The sequence below is a fragment of the Pangasianodon hypophthalmus genome, chromosome 3, assembly GCF_027358585.1.
Source record: "Pangasianodon hypophthalmus isolate fPanHyp1 chromosome 3, fPanHyp1.pri, whole genome shotgun sequence".
Taxonomy (NCBI): domain Eukaryota; kingdom Metazoa; phylum Chordata; class Actinopteri; order Siluriformes; family Pangasiidae; genus Pangasianodon; species Pangasianodon hypophthalmus.
Genome location: NC_069712.1, coordinates 10,495,106 through 10,511,168, shown reverse-complemented (window position 1 = coordinate 10,511,168; position 16,063 = coordinate 10,495,106). Strand labels below are relative to the sequence as shown.

General features: G+C 41.0%; 1 protein-coding gene across 6 annotated transcripts in view; it reads left to right on the top strand.

Annotated features, from left to right (window-relative positions):
• The window catches only part of usp54a (ubiquitin specific peptidase 54a), a 67,509-nt gene that overhangs the window by 31,217 nt on the left and 20,229 nt on the right, over positions 1-16,063 (top strand). For all 6 annotated transcript variants that reach the window (XM_034302776.2, XM_034302777.2, XM_034302778.2 and 3 more), the window contains exons 3-8: positions 4,393-4,485; positions 6,800-6,934; positions 9,885-9,998; positions 11,408-11,490; positions 14,134-14,239; positions 15,664-15,810. In XM_034302776.2, the coding sequence (XP_034158667.2) occupies positions 4,393-4,485; positions 6,800-6,934; positions 9,885-9,998; positions 11,408-11,490; positions 14,134-14,239; positions 15,664-15,810 (678 nt within the window). The remainder of the gene's footprint in view (positions 1-4,392; positions 4,486-6,799; positions 6,935-9,884; positions 9,999-11,407; positions 11,491-14,133; positions 14,240-15,663; positions 15,811-16,063) is intronic.

Genomic DNA, 16,063 nt, shown 5'->3' with positions numbered 1-16,063 from the left:
AGTCCATTTTGGATTCATGATTAATGTATTGAAGATGAGAAATCAGTTATCTCGGCAGGACATTTATTCTGCACTAAATGTACTTTTACGTTACTTATTTTTACATAAAGTACACGATGCTTATTTGCACATTATCTCTTTTTCCGTTTTGTATCATTTCCTTCTACGTGGGCTCTTGGGTGAGTCTGTGGAGGCACACTATTATAGGCTAAGCCCTTTTTTTCTGGTTCATAAGAAAAACAAATGGAAATTAAATGTTATTTTCTCAGAGTTGCATGGCACAATGACTCCCACAGGACTCTTTCTTTTGTGTCTTGTGAGTGATTCATTACTTCAGAACCTATTTTCAACAGAGATCAGCATTGTGAAACTGGCTCTTTGGAACAGACGTCATAACTAAATACATTTTTTCGCAGACGAGACATCCTTAACCAGTTCAGAAATGAATGAGAAAATGTCTTTAATTTCCTCACCAACCTACAGATGAGCCGATTTCAAACCAAGGACACAGTCAAGGACACATCATGGTGGAAAAGAAAGGAAGAGGCCGGGTGAGGGAAGGGACAGTGTTGTGTCTAGGCTTCTCATATTTACATACAGTCTTATTTCTCCCACCCCTGCTGAGTCAGTGATGCACTGTGGCGCATGGGAGGGCCGGATATGTAATCAGCACTTTCCTGTTACGTTGATTGAACACCAGAAAGAGGGTTTGAATGTTTCTGTAAGCGCAATCCATTTGCACTGTATATCTTGTTGTAAAGAGTATAAGGCAGAGGTTTATATTTTTAAAGGACTGCTGTGGCCACTGATTCCAACTGTTTAATCAGTTCTCTCCATCTTCACTCCATCATCAGGTGTAGCTGCTAATAGGTTGAAATAAAGGCCTGCAGGTCTTTTAAAGGTAACATTGGAGTCCTCTAACCTACGACTTTACGTGGTGTTTTGGCTGTAGATAGAGCAGTTTTTCTTGCAGTCTTTTGTTCTTTTGTGGTTTAGTTACCTAGGTATTCATTTAGTTAATTTGTTCTTACATTTTTGTTGTTGTTTTTTTAGATATGTTCTTTTGTTTTCTCTTGTTTGTTATTTTTTGTTTTCTTTCTCTGAATTGTTCTTTCTTTCTTTCACATTAAAAAACAGTTTTGACTTTTTTTTGACCCCAGACGAGGTCAAGATTATCACATATTCCTATTATTATAGGGAAATTTGGACCCCATTAAAAGATAACATGGGTATACACACACACAAACGCACACACACACAAATAATCATACACCCGCCTCAGGAAGCAGATGTAGTTAGAAACAAAAATGAGCTAATGGTAGTGACCAGACTGTAGCTGTTCCTTCCTCTTTCCTTCTCTCCCTCTATCTCTCTTCCTGTTCCTGTCCTCGCTATCTCATGCATGTAATGTGCATCGCAATGGGGTCATTTTCTCCACGGTGCAATCTCAGAGCCGTCTGATGTGCAAGATCCGCACAGCTTTTCTCGGTCATTTAGTTGAGTCGTAGAGCCTCAGACCCTTTGGATCTTCTGACCCATTCGAAGTCATCTACTGTCTCCTCTGCTCACTTCTAATCATTTGAAATCCAGAGTTCCTGAGCAATCAGACGTTATTCCTTGAATATACAGTTGGGGTGATTCTGCTGGATGATTGGAATGAATCTTGTCCATGTAATAAACCTGCTGTAATAGTCTAAAATGATTAGATATCACAGTTTTCAGCTGCTTTGAAGTGGCTCATGTTGAGCTCTGCAGTTTTGTAGAAATGCTCCCCTGCAGAGCTGGAGCTGGTCTGAGAAAGATGGGTCAGTCCGGCACAGCAGTAATGAACAGCTGAGGCTGAGCTCACTGTGCTATCACCTATCATCAGTGTACTATTACTCTTCATTACTTGTGCCGTATGATTACGGAACCACAGTGGAGTGATGGTGGCTTGCTGTTGCTGTTAATGTGGAGTTTTCATCTTTCTCAGTGCGTGAAGAGGCTGTTCTGTAAACTCTTTGGCTTCTATAGCAACCTTCAAAGATAAAACAGTTTAAATTAGTCTCCCATGAGTTTATCCTGTAGGTAATGAGGTCGATATATATGCTAGTTGCATAATATACTTTTTTTAATGTGCCACAATGCATAATCAACTGTTTTCCTGCCAGTGGAGGCTGATTTTGTTTTATGAGCAGAAAATTAGGTCTGGTTTTGGGGGGAAAAAAAAGGAACAAATGTCCATTTTGTTCAGGAGATATCATATGTTGTTTTTTTTTGGCTAGTGTCACTATAGTGAAGTGATCTTTACATGCATTATGTCTGAGTTAATATGTTAATCAGATTTGGTAGCTGTTTCTGAACTAGACATAAAGTAACTACAAAAACATGGATCTTGATTTAGAGATTTGACAGAGACGTCCCTGTTTGCAGTTGTGACTGCCTCTTCAAACTGAAGTGAAATATATAGTGCTTGTGGAAAATGGTAGAACTTTACATCACGTATCATTTTATAATGTTTCCAAGGAAGTTGTCTGACAGTCCTGCCCTGCTGTGGTCAAAGTGGCATTAGGACCGGAATCACCAGTTTTTTGTTTAATGTCAACAGCTGGCAACTTTTCTGATCTGCCTTGTCAAGCTTTTAATCGTCACCCTGAACATATGATCTTTCATGAGGTCATCAGCTGTCTCTGCTTGCAATAGCACTAAATTGCCCATGTTATGTGCTCTAAGACCACTGAGCTCAACTCACAACCAGATAACTCTTTTACAATGTGCAGTTTTTGTTTGTGACAGCAGAGCCAGACTGAAAATGTACAGCGATCCATATGCTTAAATGGTTGCGTAGGATTATTATTTAGGATCATGTAGATCTTATGGGTTGGGATTAGATAGGAAGCGGTCCCTTACAGGGGAGATGTGGAAAACCCCCAAAGGACGCTGTAAGACATGATGGTAACTTATTTCTCTCTCCCTCTGTTTGTCCTTCCCTTCATCAAAAAGAACGTAAGGGAGAGAAATGGTTGTTCTCTGTCCTTTTTTATTCATTTTTCCTTTATGGCTGTGTGGGGTTTTGTGAGTCATACCATTTAGGAAAAAAACCTTTTTTTCAGGAGCTGTTCATTGAATAAAATCTCACACAGCCAACTTTGTGTCAGTGTGACTTTTTTCTGGATAAGAGAAGAATTCCTACTTGCTGTGTGAACTGTGATCTACATTGTCTATCTCAGATTTGACTGATACACAACAGAGAAATGGCATTACATTTTACTTTGATTAGCAAATGCTCCTATCTAAAGGCAGTGGTAGCTCAGGGGTTAAGACATTGGACTTCTGATCAGAAGGCCATGAGTTCACATCCCTGCACTGCCAAGTTGCCACTGCTGGGCCCTTGAGCAAGGCCTTTAACCCTCAACTGCTCAGTTGTATAAAATGAGATGAATGTAAGTTGTTTTGGATAAGGGCGTCTGCCAAATGCCTTAAATGTAAAAGGTAGAGATGTGGTTAAGGGTCTTGCTCGTGGGTCCAACAATGGTTCTTCCGTGTAGCTGGGATTTGAACTTGCATCAGTTTGGTCAATACATAGAACTGGAAGTGCTGAGCCACTGTTGTATTAAGCATCTGGTGAGATAAGAATAAAGAAAAGAACCATTTTGTGCACACACACATACAGACACACACCAGGTTAGACCCTAGAGCCTTTTCTGTTTGGACAGATGTCTGGTGTGTGTGTGTGTGTGCAGGAGGGACCTAACCAGCAGGAAGATGCTGGGGCAGTATGTGTTCTACTGCCACTCCACATCTTGCCTCATATGGAGAACCACTGCCTTTTCCCTTGCTTTTACTTCATTTTTCTTTAATTTCATGTCAACCTGTCCGAGTCCTTTCTCCATCTTACGTTTATATCCACACTGATCCTGGCATCCTGTCCTGCAGGTATTATTAAGTGCATAAGACAGCTGACATCTGATAGGTGAAGCATCTTTGCTTGTCCTATTGGAGGAGCTGGAGCAGTATATCTGTGTATTCGGCATAGGCAGAGGTTTGTTAGACGTTATCCTGGATTAAGGAGTGCTGTCATCCAGCAGGTATAGCGCTGTGTGGACTTTAGCTAGACTGTTGACTCTAATAGAAATCTTGTTTTTAATGACTTGTTAGATCATTCTAGGAAAAACTGGAAAGAGTGGAAAGACACTGCAGCGCGGATTTCCGCAGCGTGTTGAATATTTGATAGCTGATCGTGCTCAGAAATTCAGCAGGACAGTAGAAGACTATATTATGTATGACTTAACAGTCATGTCCCAGAGTCTTTGAAGATCTTCATACCACAGTTTGTTTCGATTACTGCTCTGATGACTTAAATGTTGTACTGTATGTCACGTCATGTTTTTTTGTTTTATTCCTCCTTTACAGGTCCTCTGGCACCTGGATATTTTCCGCAGAAGCTTCCGGCAGCTAACCACTCACAAGTGCATGGAGGACTCTTGCATCTTCTGTGCTCTCAAGGTAAAGGCTAGCCTAATCGTGTATCGTTCCCAGTGTTTGTAATCACTATTGACATTTGGTTCATATTCCTGTGTGTTTCTTTCATGCTGGGTTTCTGTACTCAGTGCGGACAAGTGGATATTTGAGATCTGATCGATATTATGTGGGAAGGAAAATGTATTTCAAATTGATTTGAGGCTGTAGGGTTAGCTTTTCGCCCAGGTTTAGATTTCTTACGTAGAAGCCTTCGCTGTGTCTTTTATACGTTCCACTTATAAGACACACATGGCTAGGGAGGAGGAATAAATTGGTTTATTTCTTTCCTCCTGTCACCATCACCTCAAGCTCACTGTGTCGTCTTTGTGTCTGCAGTCTCTCTGACTTTAATCACATTCTGTCTAATGCATACAAGAACCAGCTGTGCTTTCCATCAAAAGCTCAACAACTAGAAATGAGTAGTGTGCCATCTCAGTAAGACACCGGCGTATGTCTACCTGTATGCGCCGCAGTACTGCGGTGTCTGGGTCTACCTGTTTACTGTCTGTCTGACCCGTGGCATGTTTGCTTCTTGCTGAGTGAGCCCCTTCCCTGGTCAACAAGCGTGGAGCTTAAATTAAATATAACCAGTCAGTGTGCAGTCATGTCATGCCAAATTGCTTTTATGCAACAGTTCTATAAACAAGAAATTAATATCAAGTAACTGACATTTCAGACACATTATGGCAAAGTGTTTTGTTTATTTTTGCTCCGCTAGCGGAAATAGATCCCGAAGAAGTCACACTCACTTTGATTTGTATATTTCCATTAAAAGTGCTTCCGGGAAAATTGACTTCCCTTCTTCCTTTTCATCTTCATCTGACGAGCTTTCATATTTTAAGTCAGTACTTAAAAGTATTCTTGAAAAGTATTGCTGGCCATGTCTGGTGATGTCGCTAACACTACTGTAGTAACAGTTTTGAGCTAGGAAGTGGAATTTTACGTGGCGAACACAGAGGAGCAGAGTGATACACACAGTGAAACGTCTCAGTGTGGTTATAGGAAATATACGCACTCTTGGAATGTGCCTTGACCGATCAAATTAGTGAACTGGAACTAAGAGTTGTATAACTGATGTTAGCTTGCCGCTTCTGGAGAGGTCCACTTATCGTTTTAACTAGTTAGTTGGCACTCTTGGCTAAACCACTGCTGAACCATTATATTGTGTAAATAATCCAGGTCCTTCTGCTATGTGGAACATTTAGCCAAAGAAATAAAAGAAACTCTAGTCATGGTGTGATTTGATCTGTGTTTGCTGTTAGCTGAAAAAAAATTCAAATTGAGCCCTGCCCTTGTTGACGTATGTGCTCTTAACTCGGCAATATCAGGGCGTATGTGATATGTATACCTTTTGTCAAATATCCCTTATCACATGCCCTCTCATTAGGCATATTATTATTTTTTTTCAATCAGTGTGTAAAAGGTGTGTATACAGTGAGGAAGGCTGTATCTTGGTGACTTGGGGTTCCTTTTCATTAATAAGCTCTCTCTCTCTCTCTCTCTCTCTCTCTATATATATATATATATATATATATATATATATATAATTGTGTGTGTGTGTGTGTGTGTGTGTATGTATGTATGTATGTATGTGTGTGTGTGTGTGTGTGTGTGTATATGTGTGTATATATATATATATATATATATATATATATATATATATATATATATATATATATATATATATATATATAATGTAAAATCTTTACTTTTGCCAGTACGTATACATGTGAATGTTATGCAATATGTTGTGTAAGTGTAATTATGATGGCTGCCATGGCTGCAATGAATCAGGCCAACTGGCAACATCCAGAGACAGAGGGAGGGAAAGAGAAAGAGCCAAAAGAGATAGAGATAAAAATCAAATGGAGTGAGAGAGAGCGAGAGAGAAAGAGCGCTGCAAACATAGTCACATGTTCACTCTGCATGCGCAAGCGTCGAATACAGGTTTACTTATCCAACTGTGTTTTCACCAGGTAAAACTTGGCAGTGGTCAGTGTTGTTTTTATCTCACTGGGCTGAGGAACAGAGTGAGGACAGATTAATCTCTTAGTGACTTGGCAGTCTTTATTCTCCACACATCTGTTCTCCTCTTGTTGATTTGATCTATAATTTGCAAGGAAAATGTAGCTAAGCAGATTAATGAGCTAGAGTCTCATAGTAATAGTGATTATTTTACAGTTTTTCTTTCTTTTTGCAGAAAGTCTATCTACCTAGACCAGTAGCTCTATATCTGATAAATGCATATATTTGTTATAGATAGTATTTTTCTCTAACGTGTATTGTTGTGTTGTTGCAGAGCATCTTTGTGCAGTTTCAGTACAGCACAGAAAAAGTGTTGCCCTCTGACGCTCTGCGAACGGCTCTGGCCAAGACCTTTCAGGATGAGCAGCGCTTCCAGCTGGGCATCATGGACGACGCTGCTGAGTGCTTTGTAAGTGCCCTTAAGGCTTGGATGATATTCAGGAGTAGGTTACTGTTGAATCGATTAAATCATACTCAATCCATATATATCAATTAAACATGTTTATAAGAAAGTAAGGTAACTTAAACATCAACCATGTTCCTTAACAGACACAAGTACTTGCTTTCTGAATCAACATAGTCTGAAGAGTGCAGGGATTAACCTGACCTTAAGGGTTTTCTATCATATCAATCTCAAATCATTTTTGGAATGGACATATTTGTAAAAAGTGTGCGAGTTTGGGGCAAGGTCATAATAATGTGGCTTTCATATAACTCTTGTGGGTAATTTACCTGTGCACATCCAAACAAATTATCTCCAGAAGGATGCACAGCAAGGATGTGAATTTCCACTGCACTGAGCTCAGAAAGGTGTGAAACCGAAAGGTCAGTGTATAGGGTCATATAAAGTTCAGTTGTTTTTATCCTGGATTGCTCTATGTGGCCACTAGGAGAGCATTTGAATGTCATTTTTGTTGCTAATATGTCCATATACCTAACGAGCATAGAAAGGAAGCACACTGAAGCAATAGAAACAGTAATACTACATGTATAGTATATGCACATGCACACTATATGGTCAAAAGTTTGTGGATTCCTGACCATCACACTCACATGTGGGTCACCCCCAAACTGTTGCCAAAAAGTTGGAATCGCACAACTGTATAGGAAGTCTTGTGTATACTGTAACATTACAATTTCCCTTACTGTAACTAAAAGGCCCAAAGCTCTTCCAGCATGAAAATGCCCCTGTGCGCAAAACAAGGGTCATGGTTTGCCAGTGTTGTGTTTGCTATATCATGGATTTCCAAGGTTGGAGTGGAAGAACTCAAGCCCTGACCTCAACTCCAGAACACCTTTGGGATCAGCTAGAACCCTGACTGCGCCCCGGGCTTTCTCACCCGAAATCAGTGCCTGATCTTCCTAATGCTCTTGAGGCTGAATGAGCACAAATCCTCATATCCACGCTCTAAAATCTAAGCCCTTCCAGAAGAGTGGAGGTTATTATAACAGCAAAGGGGGACTAAATCTGGAATGGGATGTTAAACAAGCACATATGCGTACGATGGTCAGGTGTCTACAGACTTTTGGCCATATAGTCTATATATACTAATGAATAGTCTATATATACTAATGAATATGGTGTGGTAATGATGGCAAGGGTAGTGAATTTAAACAGGCAGAGTGTAACAGTTATGTAATGATTTAGAGGTTATAAGAAATGAATGCAGTCAGCCAATCAGAAATTAGTATTTTCCATGTCCAGGGTATGAAACATGGTGGGCCATGCTGTTATAGGAAAATAATCTGACTTCCTTTCACCATCTAGAATTTGATTATTTTCCTAAAGTAGCATCCTAATTAGGTACTGTCTTTCAGCCTCTTCACTTTCTTTGTCTCTTCACCACTTCCTTTCCTCTCGACCCCCTAAATCATTTCATTACAAGCACATGCATTAAATTTGAAATGTGACTTGCTCTGGTGAATTAAGTTGCTCTGGTAGAAGAAATCCTAAAGACGGATTACACCACAGCGCTGCTCTCTGTTTATTTTGGCTACCATTTATTCGTGCCTTGGATCTGTCAAGGCGAACAGAAGGAAAGGTCATGTTTGATCATTTGTCACCTCTCTGTTCTCTCCATTCTTTCCACTGAACTAGAGATAGAGCTATTTGCTGCATTTTCTCCCAGTGTGCTGAGAGCTATGGGGTGTGGGGTATATAGCTGAACCCTGCTAGCTGTAAGACTGCCTTTCCCCAGTGATACTGGTCTCTGATCAGTGTACTCGTGGATAATGGGATTGAAGCAGCAGCTTAGTTCCCTTCTCCCTGTGAAGACAAATGCATCCTCATGCCCTTTCACCAGTTTGCCAAAGCAGAAAGAGCTGAGGGAGCAGTTAAACCAAAATCCTCAAGACTGCTAGGATCAATATGCATAAGGCACTAAGGACAAAGTGTCTCCGCTTCTTAGCTCCTCTTTAAGTGCGTGGCCTGTAGTTTCTTCATTTAATTAAACACAGTACAGCTTCTGGACTTCTTCAAATTGTTTATACCTATTAGCATCCACCGATTGGACAGAAGAAGAGTCTGCTTTGTTGGAAGTAAATTGCTCTTATAAAAAAAAAACTTGGCCATTAAAAAGTGAGGAAGTGCTGCTTTGGCTGCAGTAAATGGCTGTTTTTATAATAAAAATATGATCTCATATAAATAAGCTAACATTATCTAGCTAACACAGATCAAAATACTAATTTTTATTTAACCAACTTTACTCAAACTTTGAGACATACTGCAATTTTGCATAAGTATGCAATCTATTAAATGTCAAACAATTTATTTTTACTAACAGACTTCTTCCCATGATTTAATGTTAGTTACCTCAAACACTAGCATTCTAGCTAACTTGAATAATGTTAGAATAATGTTAGCTCAGCAATTGTTAGTTACATAACTAACATTAACCACTAACAAATTTTGTTATAGTTAGTTAACTAGCATTTTAACTAAAACACCTGCTTGTAAATAGCAGTGACTAACTATATGCAGTGTAAATACAGAAACAATGATCATCACTGAATCGTTTCCAACATCTCATTTTTCTCTGTTCAAACTTTAACTTTCTCACCTTTGTTTTACCTTTCTCATTTTTTTTTCTCCACACATCCATCCAGCATTGAGCTTTTGCCCCCGCTATGGGACTTAGTCAGTTGGACTGCAGCTAGATGCCACTCCATGAACCCTGGGTTTACCTTTTAACACTCGCATCATATTCCTGGAAAATAATGGACGTTATAAAATACCAAGTGTTCATATTAAATGGGGACTCATGGGGAGTTCAGTGAAAGTGCACACAGTCCCAGAGACGCACAAACCACCCTCAGTCCCAAAATGACTCACTCACTGTCTTCCTGTCTGCCTCTCTCAGGAGAACATCCTCATGCGTATCCACTTTCACATCGCTGATGAGAGCAAGGAGGACATCTGTACGGCAAAACACTGCATTCCACACCAGAAGTTTGCCATGACGCTCTTTGAGCAGGTGAGGCTCCTACTTCTATGTTTGGGGACAATTAGTTCTCAGAGCTATATTTACTTTCCTAGAAATTCATTTTCATATTTAGTGTCCTTCTCTTTCTCTTGCTCTGTCACTTTACAGTCAAAGAAATGTTCCATTAATAAATGCACTGTTAACCACACTATATACACAGATCAGCCATAACATTAAAACCACCTGCCTAATATTGCCTAAGTCCCCGTTGTGCTGCCAAAACAGCTCTGACCGCTTGAGGCATGAGCTCCTCTGAAGGTGTGCTGTGGTATCTGGCACCAAGACGTTAGCAGCAGATCCTTTAAGTCCTGTAAGTTGCGAGGTGGGGCCTCAATGGATCGGACTTGTTTATCCAGCACATCCCACAGATGCTTGATCGGATTGAGATCTGGGGAATTTGGAGGCCAAGTCAACACCTTGAACTCTTTGTCTTGTTCCTCAAACATTCCTGAACAGCTTTTGCAGTGTGGCAGGGCACATTATTCTGCTGAAAGAGGCCACTTTCATTAGGGAATACAGTTGCCATGAAGGGGTGTACTTGGTCTGCAGCAATGTTTAGGTAGGTGGTACGTGTCAAAGCAACATCCACATGAATGCCAAAACCCCAGGTTTCCCAGCTGAGTATTGCCCAGAGCATCACGCTGCCTCTGAGATCTTGCCTTGTTCCTGTAGTGCATCCTGGTGCCATCTCTTCCCCAGGTAAGCAACACAAACACCTGGCCATCCAAATGATGTAAAAGAAACCGTGATTCATCGGACCTGGCCACCTTCTTCCATTGCTCAGTGGTCCAGTTCTGATGCTCATGTGCCCATCGTAGGCACTTTCGGCGGTGGACAGGGGTCAGCATGGGCACTCTGACTGGTCTACGGCTATACAGCCCCATACGCAGCAAGCTGTGATGCACTGTATGTTCCGACACCTTTCTATCATAGACAGCATGAACTTTTTCAGCAATTTGTGCTACAGTAGCTCTCCTGTGGGATCAGACCAGATCCTTTGCTAGCCTTTGCTCCCCAAGCGCATTAGTGAACCTTGGGTGCCCATGACCCTGTTGCCGGTTCACCAGTTGTCCTTCCTTGCACCACTTTTGGTAGGTACTAACCACTATACTCGGACCACCCCACAAGACCTCCCGCTTTGGAGATGCTCTGACCCAGTCGTCTAGTCAGAGTCATTCAGATCCTTACGCTTGCCCATTTTTTCCTGTGTCCAACACATCGACTTCGAGAACCGACTGTTCACTTGCTGCCTAATACATCCCATCCCTTGACATGTACCATTGTAACAAGATAATGTTATTCACTTCACCTGTCAGTGGTTTAAATGTTATGGCTAGTCTGTGTATATGGACCACTTTGCACTCATTATATTTACTGTCCTGTCCCCTCCTTGTCTCTAGTGTGTGTGTGGGAGCTGTGGGGCGTCATCAGATCCTCTGCCCTTCATTCAGATGGTGCACTACATCTCCACCACCTCTCTGTGGTGAGTACTGCAGCCCTATGCTGGGGTCAGAAGAGAATGTGTGCCTAATATTGCTGCGAAAGGATGAAACCAGTTAGCGGTTAGAAGAAGTAGCCTTTATTTGTCACATATACATTACAACAAGTGAAAATCTTTTCTTTGCATATCCCATCTTGTTAGGAGGTTGGGGTCAGAGTGTAAGGTCATGATACAGTGCCCCTGGAGCAGATAGGGTTAAGCGCCTTTCTCAAGGGCCCAACAGTGGCAGCTTGGTGGTGCTGGGGCTTGAACCCCAAACAGTGATCAGTAACCCAGAGCTACCATTGCCCCTCCAGAGCAAATCACTGATCAGTCACATCAACCAGGATCACAGCAGTTTTCAGCAAAGTGGAAAGCATTAATTGATAGTTAAAAGCAGACTACAGGTGAGAGTAAATAGAAACTTTCCTGGAGAATAAGAGCAGGGTTGTTCCTTACTGTTTATTATGAGAGTCTGTCTGCACACCACAGACTGATGAGTGTTAGATTTGGGCAGATGGGCATGGTCCCATCTTTTAGTGGTACAAGTGTGTGTGTGTGTGTATGTTTTAGTGAAAGGGGTAGCAGATATGGATTTTAGTGGGACAGGTGGGTGTGCCTCAGTCGAACAGACTGACGTGTCTTAGTGAGGCAGGGCGTGTCTTAGTGTGGAAAATGCGTGTGTTTTGTTTAGTGGAAACATGGGTGTGTCTTGCAATGGGGAAAATGGGACAGGTGGGTGTGTTTTAGTGGGACAGAGGGGCGTGTCTTTAAGCCCATACAACTCAAAGACAGTCCCTCTAAAAGTTTCTTAGGGGGCACTTGACACTCAAAAGTAGTTATGATTGTAGTTAAAGAGAAGATTTTGTCAGGTGTCTTGTCGAGTTACCTCATTTTAGCTTATGGGCTAGTTTTCACAGTAAACAATTACAATATAATCAGTATTTATAATCAATATTATAAATTTAACAGTGAATATGTCTGAATGTTGATTAAATCAAGTACCATAGTATTTACAGCATAACTCATTTATAGGTAAGGCCATGTTGATGTGTGTGGCCATGTTGATTTGACCTCACTTGCTGAACTCAGAGTTGAGGAGACCATTGTGTAAGAATACCTAGTTGAGTGTTTTCTTTGGATATCCCTAGTTGCAAGTAGGAAATTACAAGTGACAGCCTTTAGTCAAATGTGGCAGTAATGTCAGGCACATTTTAGGTATCTGGCTAGTTTTAGCATTAAACTTAGCATTGTGGACATTTAAGAATATGACTTCCTGCCAGGTTAGCTTGCATTCTTTGAAGTTTGTGAATTTAAAAATGACTTAAAATTTTCTCTCAGAAATTTTAAGTTAGCTTATACTAGTCAGCTGTCTTATTAGAGAAAATTTTGATGATTTGTCGTTTAATGTTGGTTTAATGTCAGTGTTTTAGGCATTTTTATGTGGCTAATTTCTATAAGGATACAATCCCTATTCTCAAGATGCATGGTTCATAAAATAAAGTGTATATGGGTCAAAGAAACTCTGAGGTCTGCAATCTGCCATAGCTCATCTACAGACTTTGGCTCTTACTTCCTTCTGTCTCTGGAGATAAAATCTCAGAACAGCCTCCATGATGTTTTTATCTGGAAACTGATAAATCTATTGACATGTAAAAGCTTTTCTATAATATTACAAATGTTTTGAAATTAATTTTAGGAGCTGTGGCCCCTTAAACCTGGAAAGGACTTTGCACAGTATTGTAGATTCCAGCAACACTGCTGTGCATAATGCTGTGTAGTGCTTGAGGGGGAAAAAATCCATAGAAATCCCTAGAAAGCATCTCCTGATGGATCTCATTTTACATCATATAAGTTGGATTTTTCATTATATGGGCTGATATTGTGTAGTCAGTGGAGTGAATGCACACTACATCACCTCTACACCTGAACAAGGTACAGAGAATCTATTATTTCCAGACATTAGTGCAAGATTTTTTGAAGAAGTGCAGGCCCTGAAGCAAATTGAGTGTGTATGTAGCCGACTACAGAACAGAGACAGTGGGGTACGAGAGGGCTGGGTCTTGTCCAGTGCAGAGTCAGCATTACATCAGCACCTCACACAGAGAGAGCACATGGTGGAGAGCTCGGCCACATGCACTGCAGGATGAGATGATGGTGTAAGAGTAGCAGGGTGTTTTGATCGCAGGCTGAATGCAGAATGTGACTGTCCCTGCAGGCAAGCTCGCTGTGGCAGAGAGAGTAGTATTGCTGCAGCAGTGAGTGAATGAGTGTGTCTGCGAGTGAGTGAGTGAGTGAGTGAGTGAGTGAGTGAGTGAGTGAGTGAGTGAGTGAGTGAGCACGCTCCCAGAAGCCATGTAATATGAAGGCAAACAGCAGTTAAAAGTCACCTTGCAGGCAGGTGCACACGTGCCCATCATTACATAAAAGCATACACAAGCATTTACACAAATCGCACACTAATATTATTTTGTTGTTATTATTATTAATATTACTGTGTGTGTGTGTGGAAGAGGAGGGATATATGATAATTTTGACTTTGTGGAGAGATATAACTGATCCCATAAATATACGTAAAAGTAAATAAAAATATCCATAATGATAGTAATATTTGTGTGTGTGTGTGTGTGTGTGTGTGTGTTGCAGTAACCAGGCTGTAAAGATGTTGGAGTGCAGGGAGAAACCAACTCCTGACATGTTTGGGGAACTGCTGAGAAACGCCAGCACTGTGGGAGACCTGCGCAACTGTCCTGTGAGCGCACGCACACACACGCACACACACGCACACACACACACACACCACTTCTCCATCTCAAACTGCTAATTACATCTAATGAGCTCTGAAGGTAATTGGATCTTTGTGTGTGTGTGTGTGTGTGTGTGTGTGTACAATGTTTTATGTTTATTTGTATTTGGCTGTGTGACTGTTCAATAATCACACCGTCAGGTTCATAATTATTGGCACCCTTGGTAAAGATGTCTTTGTGATTAATGCACTTAATAATCCACTGAAAATATGAGGGAATCAACCTTTTTTTCGTTTGCTTCATGGCCACAGAAGCCAGGGTGCGCATGCTCTCTTTTTCTTGCTCTCTCTCTCGCTTTCTTTTTCTGTCTGCCTCCCCCTCTCCCCCCCTTTCTCTTGCTCGTGATCTCTTGCTCTCTCTCTCTCTCTCTCTTTTTCTCTCTCTTGCTCTTTCTTGCCCTCTCTCTCTCATCACAACTCCCATCTCAATACCTTGTTAATAATAATGATGATAGTGTGTGTGTGTGTGTGTGTGTGTTTGGTGAGTAGATTTCTCAGTACAACATGCCACAAAATCCAAAACTCAGAAAGCCGATTTCCTGTTGGAATTCCAACTCGAAATTTGTATTGTTTTCTTTTCAAAACTGCTTCTTTTATAAAAAAATAAATAAATAAAAGCAAAAGGTTTCCTTTTGATTACTGAGGTTAAGTGTAAGTGTAGGCATAGTATTAATTAGCCGCATTAATGATTGTCAATGGAAGGTCCTCACAATGATAGTAAAACGTGTGTGTGTGTGTGAGAGAGAGAGAGAGAGAGAGAGAGAGAGAGAGTCTGTGTGTGTGTGTGTGTGTGTGTGTGTGAGAGAGAGAGAGAGAGTGTGTGTGTGTGTGTGTGTGTGTGGTTTTGCTGTGAACGATGAGTTCTTGCTCATTTATGCAGATTTGGCACAAACATCCTTGCAGCCTGTGAGGAGGGCTGTTCCTGGTTGTGAGGTCTTCTTGCCGTCATGCTCTAACACACTCGCATACACACACGCATACAGACACACACACACACACACACACGGCTCTGTGGATTACACAATTTCCAAATTTCGTTTTTAACATCTATTTTTAAATGGTTCAGGGTTTTAGAATTTTACTCTGTATAACAAAAATATGATATAAGCCTCAACTAAATTTGAAATAAAATATTGTTAATTGGAACTTTTAACTTTCTTTGTTTATCCATGGACAAGTTTGGTGTCTGACACTTCATAATTTAGTTTTGCATTGCTGAAAAGCTGATGTAGCTAACATGTAATGGGTTCAGGTCTTGGCTGATTACATTTGGTCCCTGTGGTATATTCAGTAAGCTCTTAATCTCAACAGTCAGTCTTGCCATTTTGCAAAGTAACATTCTTTTCTGTCTGCGTTTGTGTTACTCATAGGGTAATTGTGGAGAGAAGCTCCGTATTCGTCGTGTGCTCATGAACTCTCCTGAGATCATCACCATCGGCCTGGTGTGGGACTCGGAAAACTCTGACCTCGCCGAGGATGTCATCCACAGTCTGGGCACCATCCTGCGTCTCGGAGACGTAAGACACACACTGCACAAGTTTGCGTATTCTGATTAGCTCATTACTGTGTGCTGCCCACATGTAAATTATGCCCCTAGCATAAATTCTGTCTTAACTAATAACGTTGAAATAAAAGACTGATGTTACATTACGTTCTGCACCCAGACCTCTGTCTATTTTCAGACAGAAGTTAGCAGCCAAGTGGACTTTTCTAAGTCTCCTTGGTCTAATGTTAGACTCAGATCTGGGTCAGACAGTGTAGTCCAGAAAG